Here is a 27,583-nt window from a genome sequence, read left to right as displayed (position 1 = left end):
AGGAAATATCGGGGAGGGGTGTTTTCACAAAAGACATTTGTCATGCGCGTGAAGGGAAATTTATGGCAGCGTGGGGGAATGTATGAATACTTGTCTATAACAGGTTTTACTCGGAAATCAATATATCTCGTATTGCCTTGTGCCTAATGCATCTGTTGGCTCAATACTGTATATTTAAAATAAATACAGTATTTATCTGAAGATCAAGTGGGCACATACTGCATTGTGCCACCAGAGGGCCCCATTCTCTTTAGACTGAGTCAGTCAACATAGGGGGAAAGGTGGGAAAAGCTGGTATATAATACACTGCTGAAACTGGCTGCTGGAAGTTGCATCATTTTTTTAAAAAACTCCATGTCTTTGAAACTCCCTGAAAATGGAAAACCAGCATAGCAGAGCTAAGAAACTTCTGCCTGTTGGTGGAAGCTTTCTGTTTGTGGAGAGGGTTTTAAAATCAGCATTCAAAAGAGGTTACACACATAACACAAGCACAAAATCTAAAGTGGGGCAGTCCTCCCTGCCACTTAAAAGTTCTCTCTTTAGATAGAAGTCCCCTTCGAGACTGAAACTTAGCAGTGTCGTGTAACTGGCAACACAAACACAAAGCTCCACCACCCCTCCACAAGTTGTGCAAAAGTCTCTTTATTCTTCCAAACCAGTTTCAAATGAACATTTAAAACCAAGATGTGTTTCTTGAACAGTAGCGCATTGTGGCACATGGCAAAGTATTTGTGGCGTCAAGGAAATCCAATCTTCCAAGTCAGCCACATGGAAAGCCTTATTACAGTGGTGCCTCGCAAGACGAAATTAATTCATTCCGCGAGTCTTTTCGTCTTGCGATGTTTTTCGTCTTGCGAAGCACGGTCGGTCGCAACTGCGCCTCTTCAAGCGGCTTTAGGAAAAAAGCGAACAAACTCGCAAGACGTTTTCGTCTTGCGAAGCAAGCCCATAGGGAAAATCGTCTTGCGAAGCGACGCAAAAACCGAAAAACCCTTTCGTCTTGCGCGTTTTTCGTCTTGCGAGGCATTCGTCTTGCAAGGCACCACTGTATTCCATTTCACGGGGAGCAAGGGGGTAAGGATTTGGATTGGGGAAAGGCTTAAACCCACCCCACCCCAAAATTGGGGCGTGAGCGTAGACCTACCCAGAGTTGCATTTTGCTAGTGAAGTGACTGGCTTTTGTTTTTAAAAGTTAGCATATTGATATGGTTGACACTGGATTTCATGAGAATACGACGCGAACTACCACTGTACTCTACTTTCCCGTCTCAGTTGAGGTTCAGCAGCAAAACCATGCTTTGCCTCATCTGAACGTAACCGCAAGCTATATTTTGCTGCTAAATCTGATGTGGGAGGTGAAAACGAGAGCGCAGAAGATGAATGAGCGCATGAGCAACTGGGTTTGGTTCATTTAGTGCCTAAATGTGATCTAGCATTATTTTTGAACTACTCCATGTGCGACCCATCGCGGGAGGGAGGGCAAATCGGCTACCAGCTCTGCACTGACGACCTGCTTCCTTGCATGCATGGAGATTTCCAAGAGAGGGGACAGTCCCTGGAGGGGAGGGGTCGTGGGCGTGGTCTCTTTCCCAGGGGCGGAGTTATATTGGTCTTTTAAATGCCCATTACGCAAAGCCATAGCTGTCAACGTTTCCCTTTTTTAAGGGAAATTCCCTTATTCCGAATAGGATTCCTCGCAAGAAAAGGGAAAAGTTGACAGCTATGCGCAAAGCCCTCGTGGGATTGATTTCTTCCCCCATTATTATTTTTTAAAAAATTGCATCTCCGGTGAGCGTAATAAAGGCCGTTTTGTGGCCTCGCTGTGCCTCACACGCGAGTTGCACGCTTGGCGAGAGGTGGCCGGCAAGCTAGGGAGAGAAGAGGCGGCCGCAGAGACGAAGACCATGTGGGGCATCTCCTGATGCGTAAGGGAACCCCCCCCCCCTCGAACTTGGGCCATTTGATTTAGCGGAGGGAGACACGCACAAACACGCGCGCTCCTTCTGCTAGGATTTCCCCCCTTGGCTTCCAGCAGAGACCCAGCGGGATCGTTTCCTTCGGCTCCTCGAGTTCAGACCCGGAGGACCGGGAGGGCAGGGCCGAGGAGGGAGGTGGGGTTCTCGGCGTTGCTACAACCAAAAGGCTCCCTTCGCGCAGCCGCCGCGTCCCTGGCACCCGAGCAAAGCAAACGTCAGTTTGTTTAACAATCGCCGAGTATAAAATGCTCCAATCATAGAGGAGACTCGCGGAGGGGGGAAATAAGGCTGAGGTCAGCACAAAGCCACCAAGCAGCAGCGGATCTCCCTTCGCCGATCTTCCCACCTTTGATACTCTAGGGCAGCTAAAAAGAAAAGTAAAATACCCGGGAAGCAGGCACATCGATGCTAGCTGTTTTGTAGGAAGGGAAGCCTCTTTCCCCAAAGCTTTTAGATCCATCCTCCATTCACCCCTGATCTCTCTCACCTTTGAAAGGGAGCCATGGCTGATAGCCTGAGAAGACTCATCAACAACGAGACCTGCAGGATTTTACAGGAGAAGCTGGAGAACTGGTATAAAGATTATCACGTGAGTGTGCGCGAACGCGTGTTTTGGAAATCGGCGCTCTGACTAATAACGATGGGGAGGCAGCTAGATGCATTTGCGATGTTGTCCCCTTTGAATCTGTACCAGGCAAAATATTAACTCATCTTCCCACCCACCCACCCGACCCTTGCTAAAACCGGAGCTGGCGAGGTGGAAACTGCAGGAAACGGCGAGATCGTTTCAGAAACTAACCTTCACTACAATGATATGAACATCTTTAGGGAAGATGGAGACGCTTAGCATTGCAACCAAGCGCAGCTTTGTGAGTTTGAGCTTGTTGCGCGGAGAGGTCGCTTTATGGCGGGAGATTAGGGCTGAGCTGGCGGTGTGTTGGAAACCTCCAGCCATTTCCCGGGAAAGTAGTAACTAAGGACGCCGGTTTTCAGCGCCCAGCAGACACTGTTGTGGTTGCCATGGTTATAGAACGCCACGATACTCTGCCCGGGAAACGTAGTAAGAACAGCAATGATTTGCAGCGAGGGATTGCTCAAGTCTCTTTCCCTCCTCCTCTACTGAGCTGTGATTGAGTCTTTTGATTCGGTTACAGCTAACCACAGCTCCCCCTCACCCGAACATGTTATTTTCCCTTTATACATTTAACACCCTTAACTGTTTGTTTTAAGATTGGAACTACGGTACTTCTCTACATTTAATTTTTAATCCTTCTATTACCTCCAAGCAGCTCAGGCCAGCGTAAATGGCGATTTCCATTTTATCCTGACAACAACCCTGTGAGATAGGTCAAACTGAGGAACAGCAACTTCCCATGGTCACCCAGTGGATTTAATAGCTGAGATTTGAACCCTGATCTTCCCAGGAGAAGACTGGAACTAAATGATAATGGTACACATGCAGCTGTTGCCAAAAACAGCAGCCCAGTGCTGGTTCTCCCTGTAACTTCAACTTAACCTGACATCACCATGGTGCATTTCCGTGCTTTCTCACCAGTAGAAACCAATTAATCGCACCTTCCAGCCTACATTCCTCTACTGGCTCTCTCTCCTCCAACTTCTGTGTCCACATTTTGTGTTCCAGAGTAGTGGCTTTTGGACGCATGATGTGTCCAGCACAGTGTTTGACTTTATATGAGTTGGATCTTACAGGAGTTTCGGGGATGGTTTGCCTATGCATGTATGCCACCTGATTACCATGGCTGGCAGACAGCAGAATGTGTGAACTGGTTCAAGTGAAAAAGCATTGTGCTATATGATATATTTCAATTCTGTTTCTGGTGATGTACCCATGGCAGTCTGTTTACACATGCAAATTATCACCTGATGCTGTAAGTCATGAAGGAACTAGCATGTGTGTTCGAATAATGCCTGGCATAAGATCGTATGCTTTCCAAAAGCTATCTATAAATGCAAAATGTGGCACCTGGTAAGATCTTCAACCAAAACACAAACATGCCTGGCAGTAGGACTTTTTATATTGTACTGCACAGTAGTTAGAAAAATTAAATGTAAGCATATAATAACTGAAAAATAAAATTTGAACTATGAACAGCTTCCTCTGCTAAGGATCTGTGTGGCATATTAAATAAGTGTACATTCAGACCAGTTTTTTCCCCTTCCACTGTGGTCACTTCAAACCGTAACCCCTGAGCTGTGGTGGCTAATGCTATTATTCCTTGAGTTCTCATGCAAGATGTGGTAGTTCAGTAAAGGAGTCAAAAACCATCCCATGATTTGTCTGGACAGAAGTGCGTTTAGATTTTCTTTCCCCCAAAAAAATTATTGGCTGCAACAGACAGCTCTGAGCTTGATTTTTATTCTTGAGAGAAGTCACACTGGAAGTAAAGTGAGCATGAATGTCCACATGTTAGGCATGGACATTTGCAGGGGTAAAGCACGTTGGTATAGATCTGTAGGCACATAGCGAAGGTGCTAAGAATTCTCTGTTACAGAAAAAGGTTTCTGTGCTGTCCTGAGTGCCACATCCAGATCTAAACCAATGTGATCTTCACTGTGATTGAGAATCAAACGGGAACAGTACGTAGAAATACTGGGGGTGTGGTGGGGAGCATAGCTGTCAACTTTTCCCTTTCTTAAGGGAAATTCCCTTATTCCAAATAGGATTCCTTACAAGAAAATGAGAAAGTTGACAGCTATGGTGGGGAGTGACAACCCATCTGTGTGCAGAGTCAAAGATGACTTTGAATTCCATTTTAGAAGTACAAGCCATGGGTCACTAGTTTCTTTCTTGATTCTGTGGTTGGAGATCTCTAGATCATGGAATTACAGTTCCCAGGGTAATACTGTTGAGCTGGTATTGTAGATATGCCCCATATCATTTCCTTAGTAAAGCAATGGCCTAAAGAATATTGCAGCTTGCTGGGAATTACTCTTAGGATTCCAGTGATAGACTGTGGCCACAGATATGATACATTCTGGAGGTAACTTCTTTGTTCTAATTGATATGCCTACCTAAGCTCTTTACTTTCTGCTGTGGGATTTAATATTCCATGACATTTTGGCCTCTGATCCATTGGTTAGTATGCAATATTATTATCTTGTTGGTTATAGGGAATGCGATGCATTATGGCTTTTATTGAACTTAGTTCCGTTGGTAGAAGGAATAATGAAGGTGCAATATATTGGCAGAATTGGAGTAACCAAAGTAATTCTAATTTTCAGATTAACTCATGTGATCAGAATCTGACCCGATGCTGTGAAATCATGGAACTGAACTCCATGATTCAGGGGCAACTCTTCACAATTCTGAATAAAACGAGCCAAGAAGGTGAGGTTGTTCCAAGCTCTGCATGTATGGTTTATGTGCATATATTTATTACAGGTGATGGTTAGCTTGTGCCCAGATATTTAAAATATTTTATCAATATTTATTGCCCTTCCTTTCTCTTTCGCTCATTGACCCAGGTGGACATTATGCTGGTGTGGATACAATAAAGTCTCGTTTGTTGCCATGGCTGGGCACTTGTTTTTCTAGCCACACTTGCGGAAGCTCTTCTCACTTGCAGGTACAATAAATTTGTAATTTCCCCCCTTTTTTTCTAGAATGGGTAAACCATAAGATAGAAAGGCTTTGATTCCAGTCTTGAACTTATCTCTTTCTTTCCCTTGAGAAGAGATGCAGACAGGGGCTGAATTGATGTTCATGCTTCAATGGAGGATTGTGTTTTAGAGATATACTGTATATCCAAATTTAGTGTGATAAATGCCACATTCAAGGCAGATATGACGTTGTGTTACAATAGGTTGGATGCAGAGATGCACCCATAGGAAGGTGGAAGGTGACTTTCCTGTAATATCTTATTGTTACATTTCTAATCTATAGCTGCTTTGTAGAAGTCTTCCATAGTTGAGAACAGTGGCTGTTTTATATTTTTGTATAATTGAAATATTAGCCTAATAATAATAATATTTATATCCCACTCCTCTGGCTGGGTTTCCCCAGCCACTCTGGGCGGCTCCCAAAAGAATAAAAAAGTGATAAAATATCAAACATTAAAAACTTCCCTAAACAGGGCTGCCTTCAGATGTCTTCTAAAAGTCAGATAGTTGCTGATTTCCTTGACATTTGATGGGAGGCGTTCCACAGGCGGGTGCCACTACCGAGAAGGCCCTCTGCCTGGTTCCCTGCAACCTCACTTCTTGCAGTGAGGGAACCGCCAGAAGGCCCTCGGAGCTGGACCCAGTGGCGTAGCGTGGGTTGTCAGCACCCGGGGCAAGGCAAGTAATTTGCGCCCCCTAACCCGTGGATTTGCGCCCCCTAACCCATGGATTTGCCCTAACCCCAGATGTTGCGCCCGGTGCGGCCCGCCCCCCCTGCACCCCCCACGCTACGCCACTGGCTGGACCTCAGTGTACGGGCTGAATGATGGGGGTGGAGATCAGGCATGCTTCGGAGGTGAAATTTCTTATTGGTGAGGGGCTTGTCTCCACATTCAAGTAGACTTTGCTGTGTAACAAACATTGTTGATAGAAGCTAATTTCTCCCGAGGCTTGTGTTTCCTTTTACTGAATAAAATGCAAGCATTTTATTTAAAATCAGTTTAAGATATATGGATATCACAATATTTCTCAAACATTATCAGAACTCCCTGCCCGCCCGCCCCACCCCCCACCCCCGGACATACCGTACATTCATTTCTAGCTTTTACACACTGTATTTCTACTTCACTGTAGGAATCACGTGAAAAAGACAGATGGATGAAGGAATTGGCCTGCACCCGGGACCAAGAAATACATCAGCTGGAGAAAGAGCTGAACAGCACTCGTTTACAGCTCAGTTTTGTACAACAAGAGTAGGACAATTAACTATTTTCATACATTTTTCGTGCACTAAGGTGTCGAACTATAAGGATAAGTAGAATTGCAGTTTTGTGGCTGTAGTGAAAGCCTTTTAAGCCACCACATGGTGGTGAAAAGCTGCTAATAATAATAATAATTAATAATTAATAAATCCACAATGACATTTCCAACCCACCTTTTCCTAACTGGACTTTGTTAATTGCATCTTTATCTAAGTACAGTAGTACCTTGGTTCACGAACGCCTTGCGACTTGAACGTTTTGGCTCCCAAACGCCGCAAACCCGGACGTGAGCATTCCAGTTTGCGGACATTCTTTGAAACCCGAATATCCGACAGGGGTTCCGCGGCTTCCAATTGGCTGCAGGAGCTTTCTGCAGCCAATCAGAAGCCACACCTTGGTTTCTGAACATTTTGGAAGTTGAACGGACTTCCAGAACGGATTCCGTTCGACTTCCGAGGTACTACTGTAATAGCTGTGATGATCCCACAGATGTAGAATAGAAGCATGCCTGTAAACTGCTTATGTAGGTGGACCACATGAACTTATAAAGCATACTGGACCCCCCAACAGTTCACATTTATAGGATAATTCAACCGGTCCAGTCCCCTTCTGTCAATGCAGCTCAGAAGGTTGCTTCTGGGTCCAGGATACAGGCTGGTGCTACGTGGACAAGTTCCTGTTTTTGGTGCAGAAGTTTCCCAGATGAAAGGGTACTTCTTTATTTAATGTACTTCCGGTTACAAGCTACAATGTTGACTCAAGAGCTTGAATAGTATTGTGTGAGCATGCCCTAGATCAAAAGACATACGACCAAGTCTTTTATTTCATAATATACCAGTAATGTGCTCTTTGGTGACATTTTAGCTAATCTCAGGTGAATAAAGCAATATATCTGTTAAACGTTATCTATAGCATTCTTTTTTAAAAGCTGAATGGAATTCGCTTCTTTCACAATGCTGGAAATGAGTCCCCTAAAGCTTATTTTCACTGTTGCAGCCAGTCAGTTGCTGAAAGTTCATCTATATAGACAGCTTTTCAGTTTAATCTATTGACACATGTTCAGAATGAACTTCAATGTAGGGAGTGAAATTGCAGTTGCTTTTAGATGTGTATTCTGTTTCTTGATAGTGTGACGTGTTCAGATCAATTACTTCAACAACCTTTGTTGTATCTCTGTCCTTTCACCTTTGTTCTAATAATCATGCACGGTGTGTTTTTTTCTAAAAAAAATGTTTAGGGGTACTCTTGTTTTCCTACTCATATTGAAATGCTACCCCTCCATGAGGTCAAACTTAGATTCACAAAATGTTTAGGGGTATGCGCCCCTCTGCGTCCCCCTTGCGGGGGGGGGGAAACACTGATCACACACAAAACAACAACAATGGTTTATCATGGCTGTGTGAAAGAATTGGTTCCTTTTCTCTGTACAGCCTGTGCATGAAAGAAGACATGAGGAATTGATACAGAGTTAATCAATTGAATTGGGATTTGAGGAGGGAGTGTGTATGATTGTTTGTGTGTGTGTGTGTGTGTGTGCGGGCAGCGGAATGAATAAGCAGTGTTGGTCGATGGTGTTTGCCAATCTGTGAGAAGAATGGGCACAGATTTAAGGATCAGTTCATATGCTAGTGTGGATCCAGAGCCTATGCTTTGTATAGATGGTCAAATGTTCACTTTCCAGCCATCTCCAGTTATAGGATCTCGGGGATCAAACCTGGAAGAGATCACTCCTGGAGTCAATGGGCCAATGGTTTAAGACAGGTTCAAATGCTGGTTTTTGAGAGAAGTGACCTGAAATACATGCTTGCAACTGGTGTACAAATACTGGCCTATAAAGTAGGCCTATAAAGGATTTGGCTTTCGCAGTTTATGTTTGGCTGTCCCCATCTGTCTATGCCATTCATAAATGCTTGCATATATTTAGAACTTTGAAATAATAGAGTACTAGGCATAAAAAATTGCCCTGAGTTTGGAACTGGTGTTTGTTGATGTTTACTGCTGCAGTTGTTATAGCTGATGTGCTTATGTGTTGACGGACTGGCTCTGCAGTGTACTTGTTTTTCCAAATGCAAATACCCTTCTAAGATTTTATTTCCTGTTTTGTTGAATGCGTTAGCAGAATTTGTGCCATTTGTATTAAAGGCGTATCTCTGGGTGTTGATTTCTCTTGCAGTTTAGCAGAAGCCCAGGTGGCTCTTGAAGACACAAAGGCCAAATCCGCCACCACTCTTTTGGCAGCAGAGGATGAAATTGTTCAGCTAAAAGCAGAGTAAGGAAAACACGGTGGCTGGCAAAGTTGGTTTTGGATTATCTTTGTGTGGTTGGTCATATTGGTTACATTTGTAACCTCACAGTGCTGTGAAATGAACGTGGCTTGTTGTTGCATCTGAACAAGGAATAAGCCACAGTTTATTTAAACAAGCCGGCTTTGTAACCCAAGATTTGAAGCTGGCTTGTTTTGAAACTTACTGTAGTTAGCAATAAACAGCAACCCTGTGTTTGGATGAAGCAATAAGCCAAATTCAATGGAAATTGGAGAGGGGGGGAAGGCTTCCAAATTCTTCCTCCTGGCTGTGCAGGAGAGAGACCATCTGAACCCAGGACTCGCTCAGGCTTGTTGCGACTTGTGCATGTTGTGCTAAATCATGGTTTAGTGGGATGTACAAACACAGCCATTGTGTAATGTTGATTCCCTCTGCCCCATTTTCTGTTGCTCTAGGCCAGGGTTTCCCAAACTAGGGTCTCCATCTGCTTTTGGACTACAACACCCATCATCCCTAGCTAGCAGGACCAGTGGTAAGGGGTAGTGGGAACGGTAGTCCAAAAACAACAGAAGACCCAAGTTTGGGAAACCCTGCTCTAGGCAAAATGCTGATGAATCTTCCTCCCAGTACCAATCTCTGAAAAGAAGAGCTTTGGTTATAATGTTGGTCTTGAACAAAATATAATAATGTGTGGCTGGCTATTTTTAGTTGGTTTGCAGTAAGGGGGCTTACTTGTTGCGCTCTGGAAATCATTGAACCCCAACTTCTATCAGACCTGGCCTGCTTGGCCAGTTGTCAGGGATTATGGGACATATAGTACAACAACATTTGGAGGGCCACAAGTTAGCCACGTGTGGTTTACAATATATGTTGACACTGCAACTTGCAATTTGTTGAACTGCCATAGTTTTTCCCATTGAATATCTCTCAGTGCAAATCTGCATTTCTCTGAATTCTTCTTAAACTATTTCATGGGTGGTGTAGATGTGCCCCCAGGATCTTTAAGCACATCAAGCATTTATACATAGTTTCCTCTGGTTTTCACCGTATCTTTGCCTGGCAAATTGCAGCTTAGGCACATTTTTTATATTTGCAGTAATCTGTGTAGAGAAAACTCAAGTCTATGATGCATTTTGTTTCTGTTCTTCTTGAAGCATGAGTGTGCCCATCTAAGAAATCTGAGGCAGTTTGAGGTCAGATGCATGACTCTTTGGTTGTGGTGCCAATGTGCGTAGAAAATCAGTTAGCCATGCCTTGTGTACTGAATGGTTTGGGTCTTGTTACTCCTCAAATCCAAATGAAAGCCTGTTCAAGTTACTTTCATTGATGATCTTAAATTAGCTTATCTAAGCTATGTCACTAGATTCTTCCTGACAAACACACGACACTGTTCTTGTGATGTAGGTGAGCCTGTTTTTCTATAATTATAACTTGTTGAAAATGCTGCCTGCGCTTGGGTCTTCAGAATTGGTTTCCCCCTTTACAAGGGAGACATCAAGTGTAGAATAATTGAATGATGATAGATCATGTGATATAAATGTATTACATTTGTACATATGCAGCACATGTTTTTGCCATACACTGACTACACAAAATGTATAACTTTGTGTTTTTATATTTGTGTGTGTGTGTGTGTGTGTGTGTGTGTGTTTGAAAGCTGTCTCTTGCTAAAGAATTATTTATTTACTTAATTTTTTTTTAAGCCTGCCCTTCATAAATATATTGCCATAACAAGTTAAAAATACAATATCATAAAATAAGATCGCACAAGCTCAGATTATTGGTGATCACCCAGTCCCCCCGCTGCACCCAGACAACAGTCCCGCTTGTGTACAGCCTCCCCTGACTCAGATGTTATGGAGAAGTAGAGCTGTGTGTCATCGGCATGTTGACGACACTTTGTCTTAGAATTAGTGCACACAGTGGCTTCACATAGGTGTTAAACAGCATTGGGGGCAAGGTTGTTCCTTGTGAGACACCACAGCACAAAGATCATGGAGCTGAAACACAGTCTTCCAGTGCTACTGTCTGAGTATGACCTTCTAGGTAGGAATGGAACTGTTCTATAACAGTGCCCTAAATACTCATCACCCAGAGCTGGTCCAGAAGGATGCCATGGTCTCTGGTATCAAACCCCAAAGAGAGATTGAGAAGCAGAAGGAGGCAGGATGAGGAGGTTCTTGGCTTGTAACATAGATACACTAAGCAACTATACTGCATAATTACATACCTAAATCTATTTTTGTGGCATTATAACTTGAAAAGAGATTTGAGAAATTTCGCATTGCTTTTGGTGGGCAAAAATGGTTGGTTTATATCTGAAATGTACATACGACGAACGTCATTTTGCATTCCCCTTGCTGCATAGTGATCACTCTGAAATTCTTCCTGGTTTTATAAGCTCTTTCAAATAGATTACTTAGGATAGTTTAAAAGCCGGATATTGATTGCTGTAGAAACACCTCTTTTGATCCGAATTATTTTTTGTGTGTGTGCTAAAGGCTAAAGGCTTCTCGGGTAAAAGAAGAGTGTGCTTTGAAAAATCTGGACCGGATGAGTGATTATGAGCAGCAGCTTCAAACACTGAAGGATGAGATTGCCATCCTTGGTGCTCAAAAATCTCTTCTCCAAAACAGGTAAGGGTTTTCATCTGATTTAAGTAGCCACTAAAACCAACAAATTAGTAACATTTGCACAAGGAGATGAACTTCCCTCCCTCTCCTCATGCACCTTCTGTGCGCCTTCTAAATCTGTTTTTGGGGTTTTCCCCAGCCCTCCAGAGCAGATTTGGGGAGGGCATGGGCCCCTTGGGAAGAGAAGGAAGAAGGCAAGTTCCATTGTGTGAAAAGAACTGCTTTGTCGTCTATCGACCTATTATGGCTTGGCTCCAGAGATGCTATGCTTCAAGTTATCTAAGGGGGACTTTAGATATCTATTGATGAAACTGAAAAAAATTGTAGCTCAGAGCAATGGATTATTTCATGATGATGGCATCAGTTTACACAATGCTTTGTAGAGTAATGTAAGCAAAGAAAAATACAGGTCTCTCTCCAGGCATAACAACAATCATCTTTAATGAATAAACTGGTTTTGAAAGTTCTCTTTCTCTAAAATCTGCTTCTTGAGATAATAGGCTAAGCCAGAGATGGAGAACCTATGGCCCTCTAGTTATTGCTGGGCTACAACTTCCATTATCCCTGACCATAGGCCATTGTTTCTGGGGCTGATGGAAGAGGCCCACAGGTTCCTTACCCTTGGTCTAGAACAGCCTTTCTCAACCTGTGGGTCCCCAGATGTTGTTGAACTACAACTCCCATCACCCCTAGCTAGCAAGGCCAGAGCTCAGGGATGATGGGAGTTGTAGTCCAACAACATCTGGGGACCCACAGGTTGAAAACCGCTGGTCTAGAACATACATTTGTAAGGATAAAGATCTTCCATTAATGCGATTTTTAAATTTTGTTACAGACTTGCACTAAGCCGATCTCCTTCCCCGAGATCTATCCGAAGCAGATCACCTAGTCCGCTTCCCAAGAGAAGTTCCTCACCCGGACGAGCGAGACTTACAAACGCCTCCCGACATGCTCGCCTTGTGGAACGCTTCAGTGATATTTATGCTCAGGAACGCTTGGATGCTCAAAGCCTCCTGAGAAGTTATGTCGACGATCTGGAGATGGTTCAGAGAATAATCTATACTGCAGTTGTGGTAGGAAGTGTAACACTTTCAGAATCACTCACATAACCTAGCAGTAGACAAACCTTATTCTTACATCAGCTGGAGTCAACAACAATCAGTTGGCAATCCTAAACACGCTTACCTGGGAGTGAGCTCTGTTTAACTTGCTGCGGTCTAAGCAGACATATACAGGGTTGCACTGTCAGTTCATTAGCTTCTTTCCATTGCTGGAGTTTCTGGCGCCTGGTCTCACTGCTGAAATGGAAAGTTAGTTTAAACCTCTAATATGGCAAGCAGTCTCATTTTAAAAACTTGTACTGGTATAGAGGAGCTTAGGACTGAATGGGATCACATTTGAAGATAAAACAGAGTGGAATTGTGGCTCAAGGCTAGTAGAATGCTTCCACATATACTCTTACAAACTGGTTTTAAAAAGCTTTCTTTATAGCCATATCAGAGAGATTGATCAACCAACTCTGGGTTCTCAGAGGGGAAGCAGACCCAACTCACTTTGTGACTGTCTGGTTTTTTTTGTTGTTGTTATTTATTTAAGAACCCAACAGTCACATGGATGGCAAATTCTATCCAAATATGATTCTGTCTGGTGCTGGTTTTGATTATAGGTGTTTTTGATCTGCTGTTTATGCCTTGTCTTGGAATATTGCTGAATTGCCTCTTTTGTACAAGTTTCTTTCATCTTTTTTATATATTTCATCTCCTTACCTGACCATGTTCAGTCTTTCTTTCTTTCTTTCTTTCTTTCTTTCTTTCTTTCTTTCTTTCTTCTTTGAAGTGGTAGAATACTTTCTTAGTTTTGCTATAGATTTAATTTTTTTTAAGACCCCTGGAGCAGAAGTGATGAAAAGTTGCCATCACAGAAAGATATGGTGGCATAACTTTTTGTGCTGCTAGGACTCAAAGGCTATTATTGGATGTCCAGATTCAAGCTGGAGCTGGAGCTGGAGCAGGGTTACTACATAAGACAAATTATCGCATTGAGGAGCACGTACTCTACCTGTGAAGTTAGGATTCAGAAAACTTACCGTATTAGCCCGAATATAAACCTCACCTTTTTTTCCAAATTCCAACTGTGAAAAGTTAAAATGTGGCTTATATTTGCAACCTTACACCACCAGCAAGCAGCGCAGCTCCCCCTGCCCCCGGGAAGCAGCCCAGGTTTTGTCTTTTTTCCCCTTTTGAACCCCCTTCAATTTTAAAGGTGCGGCTTATTTGCGGGTGCATCTTATATTCGGGCTAACACGGCAAATGGCCTCTGTTTTCTTGGGCTTTTTGATGTAACTATTTTATCATTTGCAGGAGTCTTTCCGTGCCGCAAAGATGGCCTTCAGACAGTTCAAAATGCGTGTTCGAAAAACCCTGTCCCTAAGTTACTCAGGGCCTGAATCACTTGAAGACATGGTCATGGACTACATTGTTCGCCAGGAGGATCTGTATGATGTTCAAGCCAGTGTCTGCGTAAGTCTGTGAGAACATTCCATCCCTTTGCCCATGATATGACTATTTTCCACCTTCCCATTTCGACTCTCTAGCACCCTATCTGCAATTCTAGCAATTCTAAAATATAGATGCGCTTTTACTCTCTCAAGATTGAATGTATTGCCCTCGGCTGTACTTGAGGGACTATTCCAACAGATTCCACATGAAAAATGCTTATGTCCCTGTGGAGATGGCAGTACCAAATCGGTGGCGCATGTCCTTCTGGCTTGCACTCTTTATAAAGACTTCAGGAATGAGGTTATCACCTCTTTTATTGTCCATTCTGGGTTGCCCAGCCACTGCCACAGTGTCCTTTCTCTTGGCAGATCAAGGTGAGCAGATGACAGCAAAGGTTGCAAGGTTTTTAGCTGGAGCAATCAGTATAAGATCCACTATTTGACTATTGATTCAAAACCCTAAAATGTATCTTAGATAATTGACTTTTTATTTCTATTCTTTGTATATCGTATTGTTGTTTTATTGCTATGGCCACAATGGCTGATGGAAATAAAGATTCATTCATTCATTCATTCAAAACCTTGTATCCTACCAATGCTCTGCTTAGGTTAATGAAACTTGAGAAATGTGTAGATGATACCTTCCTGCCACCCTGCTCCCAAGAAACCACCAGTGAACACCATGTACATATGACAACTTGCATGAGTAGGGCAATTGACACTTTGGATACATTAAATGTATTCTCTCTCACTTACAAAAAATTCTGTCAGTTCAGTTTTGTGTATTTTCTAGTAGTAGTAATAATAATAATAATAACAACAATAATAATAATAATTTATTTATACCCTGCCCATCTGGCTGAGTTTCCCCAGCCACTCTGGGCGGCTTCCAACAGAATATTAAAATACAATAGTCGGTTAAACATTAAAAGCCTCCCTAAATGAAGAAAATGAACTGTTCTGTTCCTTTCCTTTCAGGAGGTCATTCGTGCAATGAATATCAACCCTAAGATTTCCTTCCCACCGGAAACCGATTTTATCATGATCAGCGGCTTAATACGCGAGTTGTGTCGCGTCGCCTTTTCGATGCAGACTTTGGATCCTCCACTTGACATTTCTTTTGGTACGGATGGAGAACTTTTCAGCGAGTACAAGTGAGTGGAATGAAAGTATGCGGTCTTGTATTTCCAGTGGGAAAAATAAAGTGGGCCAAAGTCATGGCAGTGCATAAGGATAGAAGAAGAGCCTGCTGGATCAGCCCATCGACTTGCGTATCCTGTTCTCACAGTGGCCAGCCACAATGCCTATGGGAAACCCCCAAACATTTTGAAAAGTAATTGTGATGATCAGATTAGATTTGTAGGTTTGCAGGAAGTTTTGTAAGAGGAATAATTTGAATTATTGCACTATTGGATGAAAAGGAAGATGTTAGTTAAGATAATTAAAGGCAATATGAATGTAAGAAATGCAGAAGAAATCATAAAAATGGGAGATCATCAGAGGTGCTGATGGAAGTCCAAAAGATTGTATAAGATGTGAAATTTTGTGGAATGTAGGGCAATTAATATGTTTTTAAATGATATATATATATATATATATATATATATATATGAAAAGCTCTTACGAAACAAACAAACAAACAAAGGAAACCCCCAAACAGGATTTGAGCACAGGAATAACCTCTCCCCTCTTGTGGTTTCCAAAAGCATATTCAAAGCTTACTGCCTCCAATCATATGTCAATTCTGTTTGCACATGCTGAATTAGAGCTAATTTCAATAATAATAATAATAATAATAATAATAATAATAATAATAATAACTTTATTATTTACATCCCACCCAAATGGTTGGGTTTCCCTAGCCACTTTGGGCGGCTTACAGCATATATAAAAACAGAGTAAAACATCAGACATTAAAAACTTCCCGCATCAGGGCTGCATTCAGGGGTCTTCTAAAATTTGTGCAGCTCTTTATCTCCTTGACATCTGAAGGGAAGGCGATCGACAGGGAGGGCACCACTACCGAGAAGGCCATTTGCCTGGTTATTGTGGATGTTATTTAATACAGTCATACCTTGGAAGTCAAACAGCTTAGTTCCTGAACATTTTGGCTCCTGAACGTTGCAAACCTGGAAGTGAGTGTTTCAGTTTTCGAATTATTTTTGGAAGTCGAATGTCCAGCAGGGCTTCCGATTGGCTGCAGGAGTTTCCTGCAGCCAATCAGAAGCCGTGCTTTGGTTTACGAACATTTTGGAAGTTGAACGGACTTCAGGAATGGATTCTGTTTGACTTCCAAGGTACGACTGTAGTTATAATAAGTAATTAGAAATTTGGCAAGGTGCATTCTATTGTTAGCCACTTTGTACGCATATGATCAGAGGTGGCCTGAGCCACATTGTGTACGTACATTGCCGCTCAGGACCACAGTGCCCCAAGAACCGCCTCTCTCCATACAAACTGACCCAGACCCTGAGATCATCACCTGAGGCCCTTCTTCATGGTTATCCTCTGCAAGAGGTCTGGAGGGTGGCAACATGAGAATGGGACAGGCGTTTTCTGCAATGGCTCTCTGTTTGTGGAATGTCAGCTCTTTTCTGTGAACCTCTCTGAGACCTCCAGGTATAGGGTGGTATATAAATTCAATAAATAGTAATAATAATAAAATTACATATCCTTAGGTACCAGGCAAAAAAAGGTTTCTTTATAACCAGGCCTTTGGCTGATTCAACATTCAATGGCCTTTTAAATGTGTTTGTAGGAAGGGGTGTTATTGTTATTGTTTTATTATGTATTCACCTGATTTTTTAAAATGATAATTGGGATAGCTCCATGTGCCCTTGTTCTGAATTACCGGAAAGAAGATGGAATAAAGTAACTGCAAGAGGAGCATGTGGACTGCTAACTCTGTTGTAAGCTAAACCTCTTTGCACCTCACCAGATACCGTCGCAGCTACGACTCTGAATTTACAGCTCCCTTGGTGGCCTATCATGTATGGCCTGCTCTTATGGAAGAAGATACTGTCCTGGTGAAAGGAGAGGCAGTCACAAGAAGAGGCGCTGTGGTAAGTATTCTTCATTACTCTGGTTAAGATTTAAACTCATAGACTTGGATCCTAAGTTGCTTCCCAGTATCGAGGCGTGATTACTGCCAACTCCTCTTCCCTCTGCAGGCCCCTGCAACATATCCCAAGCCATTCCCAAAGGCCCCTGACCTCCAGGAGTAGATTTGGGGCAGGGCACAGGGCTCTGCAGAGGGGAGAAGGAGGCTGAAAAAGCCCTGCTCTGTGAACATGAGCTTTGCTTTATTTACAGAAGCAAAGTTTGGGTCCAGGTCATAGATTCCATCCCAGAAATGCCTGAATGAAGCAATTCACAAACTGGCTGGTATTCTGGAGCACCAGCTCCTTCCCATGAGTAATATTCTTGCCCCTATGCGACACCCTTCTGTGTGGTGGACAGAAGGGCAAATCCATGAGCAGAGATCTGCTTCCGTTTGCTAATCTGTCCCACCGATTGGCTGATTTATGTTGGAGATGTCTTTATTTATTTAAGGCATTTGAGGCATTTATATACCACCTAGTTACAGTCGTACCTTGGAAGTCGAACAGAATCCGTTCCAGAAGTCCATTTGACTTTCAAAGCATTCGGAAACCAAAGCGCGGCTTCTGATTGGCTGCAGGAAGCTCCTTCAGCCTATCGGAAGCTCCGTTGGACATTCGGGTTCCAAAGAATGTTCGCAAACTGGAACACTCACTTCCGGGTTTGCGGTATTCGGGAGCCAAAATGTCCGAGTACCAAGGCGTTCGGGATCCAAGGTATGATTATATTTGCATTTCTAAAAGGTAAGGGTAAAGGGACCCCTGACCATTAGGTCCAGTCATGACCGACTCTGGGGTTGCAGCGCTCATCTCGTTTTATTGGCCAAGGGAGCCGCCGTACAGCTTCCGGGTCATGTGGCCAGCATGACTAAGCCACTTCTGGCGAACCAGAGCAGCGCACAGAAACGCCAATTACCTTCCCGCCGGAGCAGTACCTATTTATCTACTTGCACTTTGACATGCTTTCGAACTGCTAGGTTGCCAGGAGCAGGGACTGAGCAATGGGAGCTCACCCCATCGCAGGGATTTGAACTGCCGACCTTCTGATCAGCAAGTCCTAGGCTCTGTGGTTTAACCCACCACGCCACCCGCGGCCCTTCATTTGCATTTCTAGTTGTGTACATAAAAAACATCCACAGTAAGCAAGGAGGGGGCCTGATTAATGTCACTTGGGACAGAGTTCCACAGGCTTGGAGCCTCTACACCAAACACATTGTTTCTAGTAGTTACAAGCCATGCATCTAAGCTGTGGGGGACCATCAGCAGAGCTTCCCTCGAAGATCTGAGTGATTGGGCTGGGATATAAGGTAGTCTCTAAGATATCCTGCAACTTGTAAGTTAATACAAGAACCGTGAACCTTACCCAGTAACATATGGGCAACCTATCGCCCTCCAGCTGTTAATTGAACTCCCAGCTCCCATCAACCCAGCATGTTGTGGATTACACCAACAGTGCTTTAGATTATGACACTGACATTGATATGTTTCTTATTAGTCAGTCCCTTTCATGACTGAGCTGAGAATATGCTCAGAGCAGTTATCAAGAAGTTGTCCCTTCCACCAATGTAGGCTGTTATACTGCTTTGCACAACCTGTAGTTCCAGTGGCGTTTCCAGAAGGAGCTGAGATTTCAAAGGGGCTTGTGTATGGGACAACTCCCAAGAATATAATAATAATAATTTATTTATACCACACCCATCTGGCTGGGTTTCCCCAGCCTCTCTGGGCAGCTCCCAACAAAATATTAAAAATACAATAAAGCATCAAACATTAAAAACTTCCCTAAACAGGGCTGCCTTCAGATGTCTTCTAAAAGTCAGATAGTTGTTTATTTCCTTGACATCTGATGGGAGGACATTCCACAGGGCGGGTGCCACTACCGAGAAGGCCCTCTGCCCGTACATGAGGCCTTAACTGGGAAGCACGTTAGAGTCATGCGAATCCAGCCTTTTCTTTCGGAGAGCAGCCTTCCTCTCACATAATGTAACCACAGTGACTGCTGCTTGCTTAATATACCTTTTCTCATATTCTATATTTTGTTTCAGTGGTCTCAAAGGGGTAGAAGCAGAAGCCGCAGCCGAAGCCGCAGCCGCAGCTGTAGCTTGAGGCCCCTCTCTCCTAGTGCAGGCCACTCCCGACATTTGGTAAAGTAGAATAGCCTGATCAACGTAATAAGATAAAAACAAAGCCAGTGGTAAATGAGAGGTATTGCAAAAAGGGAAGGGGGCTGAGGGGGGCTCTTATGCCCCTTTGTGATTTGAGCGTTGAATGATGAGGGCAGGCTCAGCATGGTTAAAGATTGGGGATTTACTTGTGAAGGAGGGAAGTATAGACAGATGTGTTTACCAATCTATACAGGATGGGCACAAGCCTATCCCTCATCATCTGTCTGTGAATGCATGAGAATATCTTTTTGGACTCAGTGGTGACTCAGTTTCGGATATATTTGGAGGAAAATAGACCAATTTCAATCCAATTTCAGGCATGGTCATAGTACCAAATCTGCCTTATTTATTCTGGCTGATGACATGTGTCTGGAAAGAGAGAGGGGAGTACAGCCCTTTATGTTCTGCTTTATCTTTCTGTGGCTTTTAATATCCTTGGCCCAGTATCCTTCTGCAGCACCTCTGGGAGGTGTGGTTTGTGGGAGGTACTGTATTACAGTGGTCCCACTCCTTCTTTTTGGGGCTGTTTCCATAAATTAATTATGGGGGCCCCATTTTTTGCCATGGGAGTAGTCCTGTGGAGTTCCATCTTGATCCCCACATCATTTAACATCTGTTTGAAACAGATGGGGGTTGTCATCATGAGTGAGGTTTCCTCAATATGTGAGTGATGCCCAGCTCTATCTCTCCATTCCATATGAAATCAGGAAATGTGGTTCAATTGCTAGACTGGTCCTGGGAGGCTTGCATGGGCTGGATGTGGGCCAATGAAATGAAACTGAATCCTGATAAGAAAGTTCTGAGTTCTTAGGTCCAAGGGATGGGGAGATTTCTTGTTCCAGGCAGGGTTTCACTCTTCTGGAGGAAGCAGATAACATACCTTGGGATTCCTACTGGATTCAACATTGCACATGTGTCCTCAGTGGTTAGGAGTGTTTGTTTCCAGGTTCAATTCAAGCTGCTCTCATTAGTGACTTAAGACTAAAATATCTGAAAGGCCTCCCCCTTTCCTACATATCCTCTCAGGTGTTAGTTTGGAAGAGGGGTCCTTTTGGTAGTTCAGCCCTCAAAGATTCAGGTGGTGGTGGCCTGGGTGAGGGCATTCTCTGTGGCAGCCCCTATGCTATGGAATTCTCTCCCCACAGAAGGGCATCTGAAACCATCATTGTATAGCTTTTGTCATATGCTGAAGATGCTGCGGTTTTTAGCCCGTGAGATATTTTTAGGACCCACCCTATTCTTCTAGTTGCAAATTGTTTTAACTGATTTTAATATTGTAATAGTGTTGTAACTTGTTCTGGGACCATACGGTCAAGGGCGGGTAAGAAAAGTAAGAAGATAAATAAGTAAAAGATCAGCATTCGTGAATTAATCCATGAATAAAAACACTGGGTGTGTTCACAGCGTGTGTTTCGACCACATGGCTGTTTAGGCTAATGGATTTGCCATTCTGTAATTTACCATTGATGTTGTGCATACTATATGCACATATGAAATAGGGAGCCCTCTATTCCTTCAAAAGCTTCTCAGCACTCTCTGAATTTAATTTTAACAGTATATGTATAAATAGCGCACTGCTAAATCCTTGTGACTCAATCACCACTGTTAACAGGCTGAGTGTTCTTGTCTGTGGCAATGAAGGCACAATTTGAAGGAATAAAAAATGGATACTCTTCAGCAACGTTAATCTATGGTCTGGTTTAACCAGTCATATCCTGGTTTAATAAACCAGAATATGTGCAATCTCTGTGCACCTGCCCACAACCTCTTTACCTCTCTGTTCCCACAAGTGGGGGAATTAACTCGGAAGCTGCAATTAGCCCTCATTTTTTCTTATGTGTGAACTGGGATCTATGGTTATTGACTTCCAAACAATCCAGGATTCACATGCCATTTTCTTTAAATCATGACTTCATATCCTGGTTTGTTTGGAAGCCATTATCCATAGTTCCTAATCTATACATAACAGGAAGTTATGTTTACCTTCCTGGGTTGTTTTCCTGCTTCAGTAAAGGGAGGAGCAAATGAGTTATATACAGGTGCATGGAGCTTGTAGATATTCCATCTTCTTAAGTAATAAAGCCACATTAGCACGGAACCCAAAAGCAAACCAGTTAAGCAGGATTCAAGCTGATTTATTGTTCCCCTTAATTTGTAAATTGGATTACCTCTCATTTTAAATAATGTTAACCTGGTCCATTTCTCGCACATATATAGGAGTTGTTATTTATTTAATCTGTGTTCCTCCCTCCGCTTTTTCCATGGCAGGCTTGGCAGGAAAGTGAGCACAGCTAAGCCTCTCTTCCCCACCCCTTTTGTCTCCTTTTGTGGGAAGGCAACGAAAGCAGGAAAAACTAGCATGTTTACTTACTGTTCAGGCTTCCCCCATGAGACCCATGCCTGAAGGCTGCTTCATGTACAGGAGCACCATTCTGGTTTTGGCCTGCAAGCTTGTACCATATAAGGGGAATATTGGTTGTTACACATATCATAAAGTGAAGGAGAATTGCACAAGATTTTCAGTAAGTGGATGCCATTTTTGAGTCTTGCCCAATTCAAAAATGGCCTCCATGGAACGCTGGCCATGTGGCAGTCAGGACAGCTCCTTTTCCAGTGGCACTAGGGTAGAGAGAGAGATCCTAGGTTGTTTGGGAAGATCATATGCTGTTCCTCCTTCCCATGTCGACATCGCTCCTCCTGCGAACTGGAGTAATGTTGATCTGGGAAAGAACTGCAGGATGTATAGAGATTTTCTCCTCTTTCAGTGTGACCAAGCAGGTCCCAGATTATCCTTCAAAACGTGGGAAGGTGTCACACTGCAGTATAAGAAAAGAGTCTAAGTTCCCCAGTGGTATTAGCTGTATTTAGCTTCTACAACATAATGCCTTTTTAGAATGAGTTGGGAGGAATAAGACTATGTTAATTTTTCCTGTTTTGTGTGTCTTTTAGCGATCCCGAAGCCGCAGCTCTTCCCCGTTTAGGAGCGGGAGCCCAAGTAAGTGGGCCTGTGCAGAACTTAGACGATCATGGCTTTGAAATGCTTGAGCAATCAAGTAAAGAGATAATGTAACAATCTGCAGGGTGTTCTTTTACATATATACATATATAAAAAAAACAGAACACATTGGTCTTCATTTATGGGATTTTCATTTTTTTTTAATGTTGTAGACAGACTTCTGGTCTTTGCTTATAGAATTATTTCATCCAAATTGTCCCAAACCATGACGCCTTCTTCATATTTGTTGTAATTATACAAAATCTCTGGTGGTATCTTTTAGAGCTGCCTTTCTGGAGACTAATGATCTCTCAAAGCCGCAATCCAGCATAGATCTAAACAACACTTAATATAATACTTACGGTAATATAATTGGCTCAACCTCTAAGATAAAAGCCAGTTCCATTGCCATTGCTACTGCTGCTAGCCCTTTGACTGACCGCAGATTAACCCAAAGTGCTTGTGTTCATGCACACACATGTGTACATAGATGTAGAGCCAACTACACATTCATAGGCCTGCTAGGGTTGGGTAACTTTCTCCACCCCGAAACAGTTTTTCTTTACTGTTTTCTGCCAGATTGACACCAATGGGGTGGAGGGAGAGGGAAATATGTGTGCTTGGGGTCCAATCACACTCCATAGATGTGTTGGGGAAGCAAGGGAGCTTTTAATCCAGCAGATACAAGGCTCTCCCAACACAATCTGTTTGCTGCTAATCGCTCTATGCCTGCAGGGCTTTTTGTGTGTGCATCAGGATTTCTGGGGTGGACATGCTTGCCCTGTTGGCCAAGCTGCCACCCTCAAAGAGAGAGCATTATTGGATCAACTTACACAAAGAATGTCTGGATTGCCGATACAGTCCTATCTTGAAGTCCTTCAATTGCAGAAGTTTACCCCCCCCAAAAAAGTTACATACTGAAATATGTATTTTTCTCCAATAGGAATTTAGGTTAACTGGATATGCTTTTTTGATTCTGTACATCTGGATCAATCTGCTTCTGTGGTGCCGCTTCCAGTTCCAAGAGTACCTCAAACCTCACTTAAAATAATGTGAACAGCAGCTTTGAATCACTCCAAAGGGGGAGTGAATGGGGGATTGGTGATTATTAGTATGGGTGGTTTTGTTTTTTGGGGTTTTGGGGCGTTGTTTTTTTTAAGGGAATAAATGCAACAAATCTGATTAAAACTTGCATAGGCATTTTAAAAAATTTGTTTGATTTTTAAAACTTGTTTACACCACTCTTCTAGCAACGCTTTCAGGAAAATAGTTACTGTCACAAGGAGTGCAGTGCCAAGATCATCTTTATCTCACAATGATACACTTAACAAGACTGTTAAGTATTCAGCACTATGATACATTGAGGCTACCACTTGAGATACAGTACTTGGTGCTTATTTAGGGCTCAGCTGATGTGAAGTTAAGGTCATTAAAGTCCCAGAAAAATCAATGGGATGTAGACATGCTGGGTCATGCCAATAAAAGCTGTTGGGACAAAACACAGTCATAAAAGCATAAAATGTGGTTAAAGTGTTTGATTTTGAAATTACAGAAAAATAACATTTGTATTTTGAAGATTATATTCCAGCTGGTCTGTTGTCCAGTTGTAACATTTGGTGCTGATAACAGTGTTTTTCTTCCAAGAGATTGGGTGTTTCTCTTCTGTACCCCAAGTGGAACACAATTACTGTTTGAGTCCTTGTCCTTTTACATATAGCTAAGGTCCACATGGGTCAGAACATTATTCTAATGAGACCAGTCTCTTATTTCTGATTCCGGACATGGTGCTTGAGCAAATTGTGGAATTTCCTTTTGTTACTACAAAACAGAATGAGTTTTGCATGGTTTTCTTCACTGAAATTATTTTGCCCTCTGGAAGAGAAATCTAGTCGCATTAATTAGTCCTCTGGTTTCCATAGGGAGTGTAGTCAACTTTACCTTCTTCCCAATTTAATGTACTTTGTAATTTTGCTGAATACTGCGAAGTTTACATCAATGTTGCAAATTCCCAATTGCCTGCTTCAAATAAGTGATAGTCATGTAGACCAACTGAAATTGCTGTTCCACCACTGGTTTACATGATCTGGGCAGACCTTTGAAGGTCTCCATCCAATAAAGCTCATTGAAGAAATGAACTGGCAACCAGTTTAAGCATAAGAAACACTCGCCCTTGATTATGGCAATGTAAACATTGAAATTTTACACCAAGATAATTTTAATAGAGAGTTGCAATCATGTTGTATGATATATGTCAGGCATAGGCAAACTCACACCTCCAGATGTTTTGAGACTACAATTCCCATCATCCCTGGCCACTGGTTCTGTTAGCTAGGGATGATGGGAGTTGTAGTCCCAAAACATCTGGAGGGCTGAGTTTGCCTATGCCTGAGATGTGTTTCAAAGCACTTGTTTGCTTATTCACATATTTTTGACACTTAAATTAGAAAAGCTGGGGGGCTAACCCCCCCAAAAAAACCCCACTTTAAAAATGATACTGGATTGGTTCAGACCTCTTTCATTACCATAAGGAGGCAATCAAAATCTCCCACTCCTAGCTGTAAGCTCACCATTGTTCTACACCTGAATGTGGAAAACCATGGTTTAGTTTAAGCAGGCATCCCCAAACTCGGCCCTCCAGCTGTTTTGACTACAACTCCCATCATCCCTAGCTAACAGGACCAGTGGTCAGGGATGATGGGAAGTGTATGGTGTAAGAACAAGCCAGGATCTCAAATGGTGATTTCATAGTGTCCTGTTCTCACTAATCATGGCTAAGCAAGCCACAGTTTCCGAATTCGAATGTGTCAGGGAACTGTGGTTTGTTTAACACTTGAAGTGAAAACTTCCTGCCTTCTCCTGTAGCATATAAAAGGGGGAGCAGGGGGGAAGCATGCAGACCCAAGATTTGTCAGTTTTTTCATGTAGCAAAAAAAAAAAAAAATTGTTTCCCATTCTACCTGAACTTGACCCTGGTATGAAGTGAAGCTTATCTACATACCAAGGCCAATGCATAGCAGTGTGAATTTTTATTATGTTTATATCTGAGCTCTGTAAAGAGAATATACTATCTTTCATCACGTATCCAGGTGATTAGATTAAAGGAAATCTAACAAACATTTCAATAGCATATGCATGAAGGATGGTATTCCAAACATTATACTGAGACATCCAATCAAAATTCTGTTCCAGGTGTTAGTAAGGCATTGCACGTGACACAGGTTCAAAATGTTTACTAAAATAATCATTAGGCAGTGGAAATGAATATGATAAGCATTGCTAATGCTATGTGATTTTCCAATACAGTGCTATTTGTGATCGGTGATAATGCTGTTACATTGAGCTACACTCATAGCAGATTTATGCTCTGCGCAAGCTTATGGAGAATGCAAGTGACGTAAATTTGCTCCTCATGCATACCAATGATTTTGTGTGTGATATGTCGTGGAAAGGTATATAAAAAATGAAAGATTAAATAGATGCAGTACATTAGAGCTTTCAAAACTGGTGTGGGTGTGGGTGTGTATCTGAAGCAACTTTTCACCTCTCCTGGATTAAATGAGGACCCATTCAGATTTTGCATTCCTGGTACCTTCCAGGTGGCCGTTACCCCCCCCCCCCCCAATTATGTAGAGATTCTCCATACCAATGCATAAAATGAATGTTCAGTGCTGATCTGAATATGCTCTGTTTTGTGACCATTCCCACAACAGGGAGTATGACGTTAAGTCCCCTTATTCACTCCATTGTGCTTTTTGGTAGGCAACCTGTGGTGAATGTGCTTCCTTCCCATGCAAACTTCACCAGCCGTTTGGAACAGGCAACAATTGCACGTGAATATTGCTCTCCCTGAGCACAGCTCCTTATTAGGATGTTACCAAAGAAGCATGGAAAGAAGCCATAGGAAAGTGGCTCCCAGATCTCTGTGGTACTAATGTATGGAGCGGCCTTGTCAGAGATCTAGGTTTGAAATGAATGATGGGGTCATGTATAACCATGTACAGTGGTACCTTGGTTCTCAAACTTAATCCTTCTGGAAGTGCGTTCCAAAACCAAAGTGTTCCAAAACCAAGGCGCACTTTCCCATAGAAAGTAATGCAAAACGAATTAATCTGTTCCAGACTTTTAAAAGCAACCCCGAAAACAGCAATTTAACATGAATTTTACTATCTAATGAGACCATTGATCCAGAAAATGAAAGCAATAATCAATGTACTGTACTATAAAATAAATAAGACAGTATTCTAGCTGAACTGGGTTCCACACAGTAACAAACACAAATTAATCGAAAAAGCCTCAAAAACACAAAATAAATAGCAAAAACAAAAGTGCCAAACTTAATCAGTTCCGGAAGTCCATTTGACTTCTGAAATATTGAAAAACCAAGGAACAGCTTTTGATTGGTGCAGGTGCCCTGGAAACAATAGCCGACAGCTGCATCAGATGTTCAGCTTCCGAAAAACGTTCAAAAACCGGAACACTTTTCGGAGTTTGAGAACCAAAGCATTTGAGAACCAAGGTACCACTGTAGTAAAATGGCTAAGTGTCAACCCAGAGATCATCCTGTATTTTTAAAAACCTGGAACAGCCATGAAGATCTTTGGGTGACCATGGGCAAGTCATCAAGTCTCAGTCTGGCAGTATAGTTTCCCAGCTGTTAGGATAATTATACATACACTTAATAATAGACATCCATTATTTTGGACCTACTGATCTGAAGATGCCATCACATCACTTGTATTTTAGAAGACTTTTAAATATCTTTTAGAACCACATTGCTGTAAAGTCAGAAATAATCTTGTTTGTCTATTTGCATTTTTTTTGTGATCTTTTTATATGTCATATATTTTGAATTGCTGTTTAACTGCAGAATTTTTTTCTTAATTTGTGTTCATATATGAAGTCCACTGGAAAACCAATATTTTGTAGCAAATATCTTACCATACATCATTTGAATACAGTGCTGATGCTGTATGTTTACATTGTACCATGTTTCATGAACTATCTTGTGGATAAGGTGCCTGTACAATGTTTTATAATCAAACGATACTACAATAAAAGTTTTCAAATATGTA

The 27,583-nt window shown here is 42.4% G+C and overlaps 1 protein-coding gene and 1 long non-coding RNA gene across 14 annotated transcripts in view; one reads left to right on the top strand and one right to left on the bottom strand.

Annotated features, from left to right (window-relative positions):
* The window catches only part of LOC310770360, a 4,987-nt gene extending 2,058 nt beyond the window's left edge, over positions 1-2,929 (bottom strand). Inside the window, exon 1 of the long non-coding RNA XR_014552109.1 lies at positions 2,776-2,929. This is a non-coding gene — a long non-coding RNA (uncharacterized lncRNA). The remainder of the gene's footprint in view (positions 1-2,775) is intronic.
* SPATA18 (spermatogenesis associated 18) lies at positions 1,807-27,583 on the top strand. Of its 13 annotated transcripts, XM_083630562.1 has the most exons (14): positions 1,807-1,925; positions 2,473-2,565; positions 5,220-5,325; positions 5,463-5,563; positions 6,732-6,850; positions 9,033-9,128; positions 11,625-11,759; positions 12,592-12,829; positions 14,117-14,275; positions 15,232-15,407; positions 17,192-17,315; positions 19,397-19,495; positions 22,466-22,511; positions 23,455-27,583. In XM_083630562.1, the coding sequence occupies exons 2-14, from the start codon at positions 2,479-2,481 to the stop codon at positions 23,460-23,462; spliced, it is 1,494 nt and encodes a 497-aa protein (XP_083486688.1). In that variant the 5' UTR covers positions 1,807-1,925; positions 2,473-2,478; the 3' UTR covers positions 23,463-27,583. The 13 variants fall into 13 exon arrangements, 8 of the variants coding, with proteins under 8 accessions (XP_083486688.1, XP_083486691.1, XP_083486693.1 ...); XM_083630565.1 differs by lacking the exon at positions 9,033-9,128; XM_083630567.1 differs by lacking the exon at positions 19,397-19,495.

This window comes from Podarcis filfolensis, assembly GCF_964270895.1.
Source record: "Podarcis filfolensis genome assembly, chromosome: 9".
In the NCBI taxonomy this organism is placed as follows: domain Eukaryota; kingdom Metazoa; phylum Chordata; class Lepidosauria; order Squamata; family Lacertidae; genus Podarcis; species Podarcis filfolensis.
This window is presented reverse-complemented; position numbering and strand designations above follow the sequence as displayed.